The sequence below is a fragment of the Perna viridis genome, chromosome 3 (genome assembly GCF_037379345.1).
Source record: "Perna viridis isolate PV_CMFRI_1.1 ecotype Kerala chromosome 3, ASM3737934v1, whole genome shotgun sequence".
Taxonomy (NCBI): domain Eukaryota; kingdom Metazoa; phylum Mollusca; class Bivalvia; order Mytilida; family Mytilidae; genus Perna; species Perna viridis.
In genome coordinates this window covers 34,228,256-34,244,083 of record NC_142447.1, presented here as the reverse complement: position 1 = coordinate 34,244,083, position 15,828 = coordinate 34,228,256, and the positions used below count along the sequence as shown (strand labels likewise).

The following is a 15,828-nucleotide window of genomic DNA, read 5'->3' as shown; positions in this document are numbered from 1 at the left end:
CCGCATATTTAATTTCTCCCAAAGTTTTAGAATCTAAAATAATTTTCAATCTGTACTGCAGAAGATATTCGACATTTCCAGATTTCAAACATTTAAGCCCCAAAACAAATTCCAAACTGTTGGTTGATTAAAACATTCTATTTTTAGAACTCAGTATACTATATCACATGATGTTCAAGATGGATACCCAACATGACAGATGAAAAATACTTCAGTTTCATATGTTAATTGTTAAAATGTGACAATGTAAACCACCAATTTACTATTGAAGATGAAAGAGAATCTTTTGCATTTGTTATGTGGTAAGAGTTTCTTACACCTCTCCACTCCAGATCACTTATGAACGAAGACGTCTACAATTTGTACAAAACAAAATTTACCCCAAAAAACTACATTTAAAAATATAGTTGAAGGTATAGAGTTTGGTCCAAACACACATAAAACAAGAAAAAACTATCTCCTTCAGTTGACTTAAATCACTGATATGTTTTGTTAATGAAAATGGTGTATAATCTTACAATTTTTTTAAATGAGTTTAAGATCTAACATGAATACACCATTCATGTGGCCCCCCATTGCCAAATCAGAAAATAGCTTCAGACATTGAATCTCAAAAGGGATTAGATACCTCTGCTGTTGTATTTTAAATGCATTTAGTGCAATAAATTCTTTGTTGTGAGTTTTTGGTTCTCTTAATGCTTAAAACTGACAACCGGGGGCTTTTATTTACATGTATACACTACCTGAGCATGCTGAGGCAACACACAATACATGTACATACAACATACATATGCACTATCAAAAGGAAAAAATGATTTCATGGATCTCTATTCATTTGCCTGTTTATCAGTAATTTTAATATGGAGTAGTAAGAGTAATCAGAGGAACTAAGATTTTAGCGGAAATCAAAAGATTGTTATCCAGGGACAAAGACAAGACATGGAAAACATACACACACTGCTTTCGAGATGTTTCGGCCATAAACCAGTTCAGCCATCGGTCATTTCGGCCATCAACCAGTTCGGCCTTGGTCGTTTCGACCATACTGAATATATTCAATATACCAGGTAACCATAGTCATGACGATGTCAGGTAATTAACTAGACCTAATTAACTTAATACCTTCACCAAAGAGACTTGTACCGTGAATAATTGTCATTTTTCCGTTGAGCTATTAACAAAATACCAATCACATTTTAGCAAGATAGCAGTTTGCTTAGGCTCAATATTTGAGTATTTATCATGTATGTACGTTCATCAAAGGATGTCTGTTTATGGCAGTTGGTTGTGGTTATCAAATTTTACTTCATTTATTTTTTTTTAGCATGTAGACATAAACATAAATAGTAACAAAGTAGAGAATTAAACATCATAAGCACATTAGTATAAAAATATATATGAATACAAAGCATTCAGTTCAGTTCAGCACTCGACATATTAAATGTTAAGTATGTAGCACAACTAAATGTCTCGCCAACAAGACGGTGGGTCATGTTTACGGATTTGGCTTCATGCAGAATGCTGGCACAATTCTGTAGAAATGAAGGTGGGCTCTACCAGCTTTACCATTAAAGCGCTGATGCCAGCCTGTAAGGTACAAAAAGAACTTTTAAAATAAACTCATATTACAAGAGTATCATAACTTGACATAAGTATAGGTACAATAATTTGCATTCAAAGGATTTTTTTTGTAGATTAGCTGATGACTGTCATTACACAGTTGTTACTAGGTTTGAGACATATACATTGTACCCATATAGATTATCCCATCTGTACTCCCAAATTTTCGTTGTTAACTGATGAAGATCTCGTAATTTTCCGGTTGTTAGGGAATTGGAATCTTATTAACATTTATTCCATATCTCCTCATCTTCATTTATTTGAAGAGTTTTTAAGATTCATAAATATATATAAATGTATTGTGTCTACCTTTTTGTTAATATACATGTAATGATTAACTTACCCTCGACATCATTATTGGTTCTAACTGACAAAAAAGTTCATCCGCAGAAAAAACTTGATCGGTATTCAATTTTCTGAGTTATATTATAACAATGATTATAGATTCGATGTCCACTTATTTCGTTTTTATTTAAACATTCCTATTGACAGGGACCTAGAACCTGGTTTTAATATATATCTATGCTATTAATTGATATACTTAAATAAAATTGAATCCTAGTTAATGAAATAGTTATATAGTTATTTTTACATATATTCATAATAAGTAATATAACAAATTATATATATATTACAGTCAATTATAAATTACCTCGTGTTGCATTTCTTCTTCAACTTCTGTGGAGTCTTCGTGTTGTTCACTGTCTTCACCATTCAAAACACCTACTATTGGTGGTTGACATTCACTACACTCAAAGAAGATTTCTACCTCACCGTTGTTTAACCGCTTGTAAGCAGCTAGGGATACACCTGAAATGAATGGATACTTTTAGGACAAGAGTCAATTAAGAAAACTTACAAAAAAGGGAAAACATGTAAAAAATAATTGAGTCGAGTTGATGTCTCTTTGGCATTTTCCACATTTCAGTTCATAATCTTAATGGGTACTTTTAGGACAATGTACACAAATTTTGAAAAAGGCAAATGTTATTAATCGGAGAAAAGTACCAAGAGTCAAATTAAAAAACTTACAAAAACGGAAAACATGTTAAAAATAATTGAGTCGAGTTGATCAATGTCTCTTTGGCGTATTTCTCATTTCAGTTCTTAATCTATTTACGTGATTTAGTTTTTTCACATTATTATCACACTTTACGACCTTTATATATCATTTTTCTCATTACACTTTACTATTTTTCTGTATTATCAAGTAATTATTTTGTACCGTCCAGAACGAAAGGAAAAAAATAAAATTAATAAACAGAACTAAAAGAATACGAACCTGTGTTACACAAATGATGCTGTCATCTATTACAACTCTCACACTCCAGAGCATGCTGTTGAGGTCGGACCTCCTGCTTGCAAAATACACATGGATAAGATATGTCCAAATGAACAATAATGACGATGTTGTAACATGCTGCAGCTTTTAAAGCATTTAGGCGGCGTATCAAAGAAAGGACTCAAATTGAGTATATGATTTTAGTGCATTCCAATATAAGCGTGTGCTTAGCTTGTGTTAAGAAGACCGTTATAACCAACATTCACTTTTAAAAAACTGACCAATTACTACTTCAAAGCAGGTAATTTGTGTTAATTAATGGCAATTTAAAACAGTTTGTATTAATTTAACAAATAAATTAATTGCAGTTTATCTGCTGATTAAGGTTATGTGTATCACCTTCCAATATTAATTGAATTTGATTAATAACAAATAAAACCTAATTTATTTTAATATTTTCATTTCTTTAAATAAAAATGTAGTTATAAATATCAGTTGAGACATATCATATCTTTGATAAAACAGGTTGTTATCAAATTAAATGAAGAAAAACTATGGCCAAAACGACTTTTATTATATGGCCGAACTGGTACATGGCCGAAACAACCAAGGCCGAACTTGCTCCATGGCCGAAACGTCTTGTTTCCCACACAACAAAGAACATAAAATATCCAAAACATTACATACTAAGTAACAAAAGTAGACATTTCCAATGAAAGTGAGCATTGTGAGCTTCACCTTACTCAAGATTTAATTTTTACCCTTGTATTGTTTTGTATATGTATTGTATTTCAGGACTATTTTACAAATAATCTGTAACAATAAAAACAAATGCACATCAAACTGATGCAACAGTCAACATAAATTAAAGAAGATAATGATTGCCTTTCTTATCTTAGAAAAGCTATGCTTTGTTTTGATGAGTAATCAAGGGAACCAAGATTTTAGCAGAAATCAAAAGAATGTAATCCAGGGACAAAGACCTGACATGGAAAACTGACAAACACAACACGGAACATCATACACAATTGGAACTGTATTTTTTCTGAGGCAGGGTAGGTTCTTGAATAGCCAGTGGAACAGCCCAGAAAGATAGTGCATTCATTCAACTTTTATAAACTTTTTCATCAGGTCATATTTGTTCTATCAGAAAAGATTAAGTTATTTTTACTGAAATGTAATTTTATTTGTTTGGTTAGAAGAAATGTTAAATATTCTTAGTAAGGACAGTCATTTTTTTTTTACTACAGTACCAGGATATGACCTTTTTGGTTGGAATATTGGAGAACCTTAAAGGAAAATAAGATTCATTAAATAACCATTAGGCTCACACTGCTCATATCTTTTATATGACTGTTTTTGTTAATGTTAATGAGTCCTTCTAATCTGAGATTTGATTTAATCTTGACAGAAATTCTGAAGTCCCTTTGTCTGATTTGTACAGTCTTATCATTAACAATGAGTGCTCCAGTTGTTCCCTACATTCATTCTTTTAGAATAGAAGAGAATTGATTGAGAATAGGGACTGAATCATTTGGGTTAGTCTATAATAGTATATATGTATAACAGGGATCAGTTGTATCACTTAAAACATATCAAAATGTGTGCAGTATGCACATTATTGTGAAGAAGAGTAACATATTCCTGTAAAGATGTTAGTGTGCTGATTTTTTTCTTTTTTCAGGCATTTTTTTCTTATATCTCGTACAATTTATAGTTGCTAGTCCACCTCATTGTGAAACATATTTTGGAAACTGCACAAGTTGTGTCAAGGGTACATATGCAAACGAGAGTGAGTTTACTAAATAGTACAAGTTAATTATTTTGAGTTGTAACTTTATTAAATAAGTCTGAAAAAATTTCAGCAATTGACAGTTACTTGCAGTTTACTTATAACATGTATTTGTATTTTATGTCTGAACTTAGTTGACAAATTAAATAAGTAGCACTGTTTTTATTAGGGTAATTTAACCCAAAATAAAGTGATTATCCTCCAAGAAAAAAAGAATGATTGATTTGAAGTTTTAGTGTTGAGTTAACAATCATTTCAAATTATTGATTGGTGAAATTAATTTTGATATGCTGTCTTACTACTAGTTCATGTACATAGGTACTAAATTATTGTGTTTTTTTTTCAAGGTGGTGTTGAATGCTACTGTTGTCCTGTATTTGGTCAGTGTAAAAATGATAGTTTTTGTTTGCCATGTCCAAGAGGGGAGTATAATCCAGAAACAGAGAGAACAAGATGTATGAAATGCCAGCCTGGGTATTTTACAAAGTAGGTTTGGGCTATTGGTGACACATTGTTTGAGATATTCTGATCAATATTAATGTTTTATATAGGTGTTACGAAAGAGGAATGTCTGGGTATAGTGGGCTTTTTTCATAGCCTCTATTAAAAGAAACCTGTATAAAATATTGTAATGTCTTACAAAGGAAACTACAGTTTTTTTCTGACACAGTTGGTATAGTTTCACTTTTTACCCTTTGACCTTAAAGACGCTCTGCCATGGAAACGCAAGTCAAATGATCAAAATTCTGTTTCCAGATTGGCCAAAAACTGATAATTTAGTGGTGTAGAAAAAAAACTGTATCGGAAATTGATACTGCGTGCATGTGTTATTTCCTGAATAAATGAAGACAAGTATAAGTAAAAAGAACAAATTCTACTGCATCGGCTATTTTTTTTAAAGCAAGTACTTTAAACTTTCTATCAGTCTGTCATTAAGTCAGTTGACCCCTTCTGTTTCTTTGGGAAAAATTGTAGCCTTCAAACTTTGAATTATTTTTTCTGTATAAAATTTGATGTTTGTGGATTGTATTGGACAATGAATTACTAATTGCCATGTTTAATGTTTGTTTGTATTATTTTATAGCTCCACTGGAAGTCTTGAGTGTGAAGGATGTGACATTGGACACTTTGCTGAACACCCAGGATCATTTGAGTGTCTTCCCTGCCCCGAGGGTGAATACCAAAACAATACAAATGGAGCTTTGTGTGAAAAATGTAAGATAGGCTATTACCAAAACTTGACCGGTCAGGGAGAATGTATTCCCTGTGAAGTAGGTCATTATACTCAGGAGGAAGCCAGTAAATCTTGTTTACAATGTAGTCAGGGAGAATTTCAAAACAATACTGGACAGTCACACTGCTTTAAATGTTCTCCAGGATATTATCAAAATATTACAGGACAGAGTGCTTGCCTGATATGTATGAAAGGAACATTTAGTGTGGAGGATGGTAGTCCACATTGTGATTTTTGCCCAAAAGGACATTTTCAGAATACAACAGGCCAGACGGATTGTCTTCCCTGTGGCCATGGAACATATCAAAATATAACAGGCCAATCTTCATGTCAAGAATGTCCAAAGACAACATATTGCAAGTAAGAAATTGATTTGATTGGTTTTTAATTTTATTGATGTTATTTTTAATTTGGTTTATGAAGGAAGTTCCTTTCAAAATAATGACCATTTGTAATGGTTTTGTAAGTATACTATTATGGTAAGTACATTTGTATACTATAACAGAAGAAGGATAGAAGGTTTTTTATACTTATAGTGATATATTAGCATATTTCTTAGTATCTGACTGTCAGACAGGCTATATATACTTAGTACATGTTTTTACTTAAGACTATTGTGATTGTTTCCATAGTATCAAAACAGTAATTGAAATTAAATGCAACACTACAATCAGTATAGAGTGTCTGATAAGCCATGTATGGCTGGGTATTTGTCCTTTTTAACTACGTATTTTATTGCTTGTACATAATGTGTTTTATTCTATATAGATAGATATGTGACACTTAAAGAAAATACATTATTATTATTATTATTATTATTATTATTATTATTATTATTATTATTATTATTATTATATTTTTTTTAAATTATTAACATAAAAGCTCTCAACATATTTCAGATACTTACTTTCATTAATTCTACCAAGGTTTAACATTTATTATTTATTTACTGAATTCTTTTCGCAGAGGTCCAGGATGTGAAACATGTCACTTGTGTCCACCAGGGACATATGGTAATGAAACAGGCTTACTTGATTGCCCTGCATGTTTACCAGGGAGTTATTCAGGAGGTGGTACCACTAAATGTAATGAATGTTTCCCAGGTCATTACAATAATAAAAAGAACCAGAGCCAATGCTTACCATGTGAAACAGGTTTAGTATGCAAGTAAGATCTTTTGTATACTTCTAAATGTGTTGTATAATGATATATCTGTTCTTTTCATGACTTTAGCCTATATACAACTTGGTTTGTCTTAGAACTACATGTATATGTTTCCTGGGTATATTTGAAAATGATGACAATAATTTTAGTGCAAAATTTTATTTAAAAGTGTTTAATTAAGACAAATGTATATTTTCTATAACTTGTATTTGACCTGAACTGTATTTTTGACATGGGACTTGTTTTCTCTCACATTAATCAATTTGATCTACCTACCATACATGTCAGTTGACTACATACATTAATCAGTTTGATCTACCTACCATACATGTCAGTTGACTACATACAATTACAACTATTCCAAAATGTCACTTTGCCAAAATAAAATGTTTGGTTATTTAAAAAAAAAAAGGAATAACCTACAATGTGTAAAATTGGCTTGAACTAACATACTGGTAGTACTGTAAAAATAAATGTATCCCCCACCCCATCATTGAAATGTGTGTCACTTAGGTTCTAGCAATAATTTTGGTTCTCACTCACAGTATTGAGAAAAAGAAACAATCAGTCAGATAGGTAAAAAAAAATCATAAAGTAGTGAAAATGATATTTCTCTGTACATGTATCATATTCTCTGGGCTTCTTTGTGGAAACATCCTGTAATAAAAACTCTTGTTTCATTTCTGTGCTTCAACTGAATTGTAATTCTCTATTTTTTCAGTAAGACAGGATGTAAAGAGTGTGATCCTTGTCCAGAAGGTACTGAAGCTGATGGTACAGGTCAACTGGATTGTGTTGCTTGTCAGCCTGGTACTTACCTTAGTTTGTAGTCATGAAACATTCATACTTTTAAATCTTGTGTAATAAAAATTATCATCACAAAAAAAACTTGGTTGTAATTGCAATATATAGAACTTGCACTGCTGATATTATTTTATTCTAGTTGATACAAATAATTAAATCTAAAATTCATCTAATGACATTATTTCAAATAATATTGGACACAATTTCTCAATTTAAAGTATATGAGTTTTCCAACTACTAGTACTTCATTGCCTATTTTTTATGTTAGATCATTTTATGATGCAAAGTATTTACTATCTCTGTTTACTAGATACACTTTAAGTAATTATCTATCTAAGAACCAGGCCTCAGCACCACAAAACTTGAAAAAATACTTATTCCTGAGAAAATTCTTAACAGTTTGTGATGTCATCAATATGAAATATGTTGATTGGAGTTACCATAGAAGTTAAGAATATTCTCAGAGTTAAGTATTTTTTTACGTTTGTGGTGCAGGGGCCAGGAAAAATATATTTAAGGTGTGACACATGAAGAAAAAAAATTGCAGAGATTTTATTGCATTATCCAAGAATTCATACCTTAAAAAAAAGGCTGCAAAATTTTCCTGCACTTTTTCTCCATATAACCAGTAAAAAATATCTATGTCATAGACACTTCAGGATAACTTTAAATAGCTTTTGGGATGTTAACTCGATGTATTGAATATATTTGAGGCAAAAAAAGACCAAGTAATTAGAAATGGTGTGCCACCCATTGCCTGATTCTTACAATGAATGGTACTTAATTAGAGATCATATATTATAATGCATATATTGTATAAATTCAGAAAGTTTTCATTTTCATATCTTTTAGGTTCTTTTAAAACCGAGGGAGGAGCTTCACTATGCAAGGAGTGTCCAGATGGATCGTACAATACAAAGACGGGATCTGTTACAGATCAAGATTGTAAAAAATGTCCAAAGGATTCATTTTGTCCTGTAAGTTAGATGCCTTTTAAGTCTTATGTGGCCTCTACTATACAATTCTTTTGACATGGCATTCTTAACTAATCATTTGAAATACAATGCAAAAATGTATAAATTGACTATTCTATTTAATATATCTGAGAAATGGTCATGTATACAGGTCTAATATAGAGAAAAATAATGTTTATACAAAAATTTCAAAGTGGTCTTAATACAAGATTTTCTCTCATGGATAGAAAATTTAAGCACTGAAATAAAGTGGAGGAGCTGTGGTATCTGATATAGTTATTTCAAATTTAGTATTAAGACAGTGTGTTATTTGCATGCTACAATTAGAAACTATTTGTAAATTAGGTTTGACTAGTTTTGCCATTCATTAATAGAACTAACCCAAACAGAGAAGTTATGAAACACACCTTGAAAATTACAAGCTCACAAGTAAATGGAAGTACCGGTAAACATTTTTCCAAATTTAAAAACTTTAATTTTTAGAGTTCAAAACCAGTAAATTCTGTTACTAATATTCATATATTGATTAGATTGTTTGTGTTAAATATTGATGTTCTCGTTGGATCTTTGTTTTTGTTTATTATACCCTGACTTTCAAGTATATAGTGATATAGGTGTCCATCCTTCCTTCCTTCTGCTACACAGAGGGGGACCCGTCTCCTATTTGTTACTCCTCCTACACTGCTGAATGGAATTTAATGAAACTTTCAGAGAATCAAAATTACAATTTCCTGTTGTGCATCTTCTATTTCAGATTTTGATCTGAATCAATATGGGGGTTTCACATAGCAGAACATGGACTTTGTCATTTATGAATATGGGGATATGGGGTAGACCCATCTCTTATTCATTACTTTTCCTACATTGCTTATGGCATTTAATAAAACTTTCACAGAATTTTTAGCTCACCTGGCCATAGGCCAAGTGAGCTATTGCCATCACTTGGCGTCCGTCATCATCTGTCGTCGTTAACAATTCTTCAAACATCTTTTCCTCTACAAACTACTGAATAGATTTGCATGAAACTAATAATGATTGTTACTTAGAGTATCCTGCACAGAATGACCATTTGGATTTTTGATCGGTAAAAAAACATGGCCGCCGTTACAAAAAATAGAACATAGGGGGACAGACAGCAGATGTTTGCATATATCTCAAAATTTGGAGTCCAAAACCGTTAGGATAAGCCAAATTCTGATAGAGGGTAAAAGTATTCAGCATGATGAGATCTATGTGTGGGAAAATCTGTGGGAGTTATTGCCGTTTTTGATGTTATTGCTTTCAAAAATGTTATTCTCAGAAGCTACTTTACAAAATTCAATGAAAGTTGATATTTCTATTTTTTAGGGTATTCTTAAGAAAATGACCATTTGGATTCTTCATCGGTTAAAAAATATAGCTGCCGTTACTAAAAATAAAACATAGTAGTCAGACAGATTTTTCCATACATCTCCAAAACCATTAGGTTTAACCAAATTCTGATTGGGTAAAAGTATACAGCATGATGATATCTCTCTGTGGTCAAATTTTGGTGAAAATCTATTGACCCATGTTGGAGAACATAGGGGTCAGACAATAGTTTTGTGCATATATCTCCAAAACCTTAAGGTTTAGCTAATATCTTTCAATTGCTGAAACGATCCTTATTATAAGGCCTACAAAAGTCTCCAGCGATCAAAGTTGTCAGACGACTCCCTGTAGAGTTATTACCCTTGAGAAGAGAAAAATGACAGTTTTTTTTTTACAGTTTTCAGCTAATATCTTGAAATCTATGATAGATAAAATGAGACTTTCAATTGCCGAAACAATTTTTATTAAAAGGCCTACTAAAGTCTCCAAGCGATCAAATTTGTCAGACGACTCCATGTAAGAGTTATTGCTTTGAAAGGTAAAAAATTATGTTTCGTAGCAGTTTTCAGCCAATATCTTGAAAACTGTAATAGCTAGAATGAAACTTTCCATTGATGAAATGATCCTTATGAAAAGTTCTGCCAAAGTCTTCATGGAGTCAGAATTGTTGGACAACTCCTTGTTAGAATTATTGCCCTTGAAAGGCAAAAATTTAACCAGGTGAGCGATTCAGGCTCCTGGGAGCCTCTTGTTTTATTACATAGTTTTGTTGTGCATGTCCTATATCAGATTTTGATTCTCAATTGGGAGGTCGAAGGGTGCATCATGTTATCAAATGGGGGAGTTGGGGTATCAACTTAGTAAGCATTGCTCATTGTTTTTCTATGTTTTGTTTCTGGTATTGTTTTTGACATTTTAACTCTACAAAATATGCTAAAAACTCAAGTTGCTCCTGTGCTTGTCCATCTTGTTCTGTTTTTATTCAGTCAATGTGTGATAGTTATTTTAAATAATTGGTCAATGATATGGTTATCACAAAGTGTCATTGAGCGGGTGTTGGCCAGGTCTCAATTAGCTTTTTGGCACTCAAACATGCCTAAAGCCAATACAGTTAACAACCCAATACAAAAAGTACTTGGGCATAATACAGGATCACTATGAAAACCTATCTAATAAAACAAAAAGTATTACATTTGCAGTTACTGATATTCTCTTAAAAATGACTAGGTGACTATGAATTAATTGAAACATGTATCTTGTTCTGTTAATAAGATTAAAACAGATTGTTACCCAAGGTAACCTCTTGAACTTATACATTGGTCTCTTTTTTGGACTTCAAATGTCTGGTAAATACTGAAGTGTTCTTTAAGTTATCATTCTACTTTTCGGAAAATCATTAATTTTTTGATAAAATGATTATGAAGGCCTGCTAAACTCCTTTCAATGAAAATTACTTCTGTTTACAGTAATTCAGCAATTAACCTCAGATTACAAGTAATACACTTTTGATCAGTTTTGTCTTTGTGTGTTTATTCAAGTTTTTCTCTGATTTTTTTTTCACAATAGTCAGCTGGTGATGAACCACAGCCATGTCCAGAAAGTGCCTTATGTCCAGCTGGTTCTTCTATGCCAGAGTATTGTAATTCTCTTTTTCAACCAAACAGAAAGAAGATGGTCTGTGAAGTGACAACAGGATTTATTTTTGTTGTTGGAGCAGCAGTACTTGGTAAGACATGCTGTGTAATTGTTACATTCAGCTCAACAATAGTCAGTAGTAGATCCTAGGGAAAGTTGCTTGGGGTTGAAACAGTCCTTATGCTGGAAAATTTCAATTTTTTACATTATTTGGGTAAAGATGAGCAAATTATAGCCTGGAAGCCCCCTTTATAAATTTCTTAATTGGAATCTCTCCCCTTTAAAGAATTTCTAGACCCTCCTTTGATAGTTATACGAGTTCTTACAATTAAAACAAATGTTTGTTTGTTTGTTTGTTTGTTGGGGTTTAACATCCGAGCAGCAATATTTCAGCTATATTCAGACAATGAACATGAAATGGATGATAAAATGAACATGAAATGAAAAAAAAGGATGGGTCACAAGGATAATAGGGTCGACAAATTTTGATTGCCACTGGAAAAAGGGGGGATGGGTAAGGTCGGGAAATTTAGCCTCCTGTGGCGGAACGCAAAGGTTCCTACTCCTATCGAATACCACAGCAGGGTTCTTTAACGTGCGAGGAATGTGGCATCTTTCCCAACACGGTGCACCACTATGGTTTGCGGTCAGGTTTTCCGTATTATAGCCTGACAACCCCAGCATGCAACACGCCAGGGGTACCCCATTCCACCACCTGGGGCACACATCCCAGTTGCTCTGTGGGCAGAGCGCCTAGCCCCCTGGCTAGGTTTCTGAGCACTATTTAGTCACCTTATACGACAAGCTTAGCGCTGCTGCAGGCCTATTCTTTTAACACCCGGACCTGCACGGGGCTACAAATGATTGAGAAATCATAGTACCCTTCAAACAAATCCTTTCAAATTTTAACACAGAAAAGTGGACTAAAAATACAGTTAAATGTAAGAGCTGTGTATTTCAAATATACTGTATAGGAAGGATCCAATGGCAGTTCCAGAAAGTATTTTCGGGAGTTGGAACCCCCATTTTTGGAAAATAAAAAAAATGCAAAATATTGACTAATACAAGCAAATAATTGCTTGGAAACCCCCTTTCAAAATCTTTGGATCCATGCCTGGGATCAATGAACCTTTCTAAATTGTGAAAATTTGAAATACAAGGGCATCTTTGATCACCAGGTCATTTCCCTCCTATTGAAAGTTGTGAAGCGAAGAGATTAACACTATTGCCTCAAGGGTTTCTGTAAAAAAGTCTTTACAATAAAGTTCATAACAATATTTGGCAAACATAAATAGTTCTACATGGCTTGTTTTGTGAAAGTTATAAATTAGAAATTTTAAAGAAATTACACTTCGTTTAAATCCAAGTCAAAACAGGTGAAAAAAGAAGTGAATTGGCATTCAGTGTTCATAGGAATACTTTGTGAATTCAATATTTGAAGGAATTCTTTAATTTATAAATTGGCATTCAGTATTTAATGGAATTTTTTTTACTGATTAGACTGATACTAATGAATGTTATTTTCAGTTTGCCTGGTCATTCTCAGTGTCACTGTATATCAAGTCAGAAGATACCGACGGAGGAGAAATGTAGGAGAAAGGGAACCATTAACAAAATCAGGAACTCACATATATACAGGATTATAGTATAGAAATGATCTGTCACCAGACTTTGATGGCTGTGTAATACTTATGCTGTGCAATATTTGATATTTTTAACTTGGTAACTACTACAGATGTATGAGCAAGGATCATTTCTAAATGATTGCTTTTGTTGATTTCTGGTATGTTTTTCAATGTCTCAGAACATGAAGTGACAAATTCTGCAGCAGTGATATTGTTACCCTGAATTCACCTTAGAATATAGCTTGTTTCCCCTAGCAAATTTATTGAAAAATCATGCCAAATTCCCCAAAAATACCAGTTAACCCAGGCTTTTACCATCCCTAATTAGCCAGTTTTCTTTCTAAACCCAATGGGAAGGGTGATATTTATAAAGAGTAACAAAATCACTGTGCAGCTATGTCTAATCAGTAAAATAAAAACTCATAATTGTAGGGAACAGAAAATTCTTTGATATTATAAAAATAGCTCCACAATATAAATATGAAACTTCCTAATAGAACACAATTATGATTGTTTCATCAATTTGAATTTAGTGTATAGAACTTTATATTTAGAGCATAAGTTGTTTTTTTTTATTTTACTCATTATAACATGCTTTTTCTATTAAAAGGAACAACTTTACATAGCTTTACAAATAATGTAATTGTACCATTGTAAACAATGACCATTAACCTGCTAACATTCCAGGGAGTAAAAGGGTGCTATTGTTATGATGTGGTGTGTTATGTGTGTTGGTGTTGTCTTGTTTCATTTTAATTGTTTTATACTTTTGTACAAATTGTTATATATGTTGAGAGTAATTGGTGTATACATAACAGTAAGTATTTATAAACAAAATGTTTATAATGTACATGTTTTTGAAACTGTACAGATTGACTTTAAACATATTACATTCCTATATTTACATTAAGCAATTCACGTTTTTTTGTTTTTATCTATGCCATTTTATGATTTCTTGACTATAGAAACCATTCCCATAGGGAGATGAAATATTATTGTGATTTCTTGACAGAACCTATTCCCAAAGGAAGATAAAATATTGTTTTGTGATTTGTTGAAAATAGAACCTATTTCCAAAGGGAGATAAAACATATACTTGCCTTTGGCATTAGGTCTCACTAACCACTTCTAACGTTTCCATTACTTTACATGTTAAAAAAGTAATTTTCAAAGTCTCACTGTGAATTCCCAGGACAAATGACATCTTAAAATTGCATACCGTTGTGAAGCTTGGAAAATAAGGCTTCCAAAATCATTATGCTAATGGTACGATGATAGTAGAAATTCTTCACAAAATTTACTTGAATAAATAATACTGAAAATCCACATTTTTACCTGTTCTGCTAACTGACAGCATGGAGGCAAATTACTCTCACATGTAAACAATATTCATACACTTTTGTTGTTAATTACATATATGGTTTTAAAGTACACATTCTCAGCTTCATTTTGACTACTTTTAATCATAATACACACAAATAATGCACTTACAATGCATATGTCTAGGTTCAGTGTGTTTGTGGTACTACATAGGGGGGTGGCCATTTGACCCGGAAGTGGTTAGTGAGACCTTATATGAAAAGTAATTAAAATCCTCTCTTACGGGGGGAATAATCAAAAGATTGTTTCTGATGGCTTTTATACACCCCCACGTAATGAAACAGTGGTACATATGTATATTGGAATTGTCTTGTTTGTGCATCCATCAAAATTTGTCACAAATACCCCAGCTCTCAATGGATAGATTAATTTCAAGTCTTATATGGTTTTATAATAATGATGGCATATGTAAGTGATTTTCGTGACAACCAATGTCAATTCCTCGTGTTATGGCATAGCCGTACAAGTGGGGTATACCTAGCATGGTTAATTAATGTTTTTCTAATGCCAGCTATGTCACTTCACCAACATGGAAGTATAATCTTCCATGGTCATTGTTAGTTAGGTTATTATCACACTTGTTATGTAAATCAAACAAAATTTTAATCAAGAACAAAATTTTTTTTTTTTTAATTTGTTGTTGCTATTTTTACCAAAATCATTGAATTGGTGATGTTACATTTTGTTTTCATGTTTCACACTTCTTATATTGTTTCTTGTACTGGTTTATTTCAATGAATGGTCATTCTTACAAATAGTTTATGATTTATTTATCATAAGTCTGGAATCATTTAATATTCTACCAGTACTCCATAAACTCATATGAATCATATTTATGACATTGTATACTTACTGTATCAATGGTTTTCAAATTGTGAAACTGCTTAATTATTTTAATACAGTAAATTCTATTTTTAAAAGAATTATGTTTTGTTGTTTCTCATCCTTTACAGGATAAAGAATACACT

General features: G+C 32.2%; 1 protein-coding gene across 1 annotated transcript; it reads left to right on the top strand.

The window, feature by feature from the left end:
* Positions 1-152: 152 nt before the first annotated feature.
* LOC148621975 (uncharacterized) lies at positions 153-15,783 on the top strand. The gene is made up of 9 exons (XM_088571413.1): positions 153-302; positions 4,587-4,694; positions 5,042-5,180; positions 5,779-6,288; positions 6,895-7,095; positions 7,814-7,902; positions 8,749-8,873; positions 11,787-11,946; positions 13,383-15,783. Exons 1-9 carry the CDS (start codon positions 272-274, stop codon positions 13,499-13,501), a joined length of 1,482 nt encoding a protein of 493 aa, XP_088427539.1. The 5' UTR covers positions 153-271; the 3' UTR covers positions 13,502-15,783.
* Positions 15,784-15,828: the final 45 nt, after the last annotated feature.

Excerpts from the sequence above, each read along its gene's own strand:
- LOC148621975 (XM_088571413.1), top strand. The coding sequence starts at position 272 with ATGAAAGAGAATCTTTTGCATTTGTTATGTG. Across the intron at positions 5,181-5,778 it reads CAGCCTGGGTATTTTACAAA|CTCCACTGGAAGTCTTGAGT; the intron begins GTAGGTTTGGGC and ends ATTATTTTATAG. Across the intron at positions 8,874-11,786 it reads CAAAGGATTCATTTTGTCCT|TCAGCTGGTGATGAACCACA; the intron begins GTAAGTTAGATG and ends TTTTCACAATAG.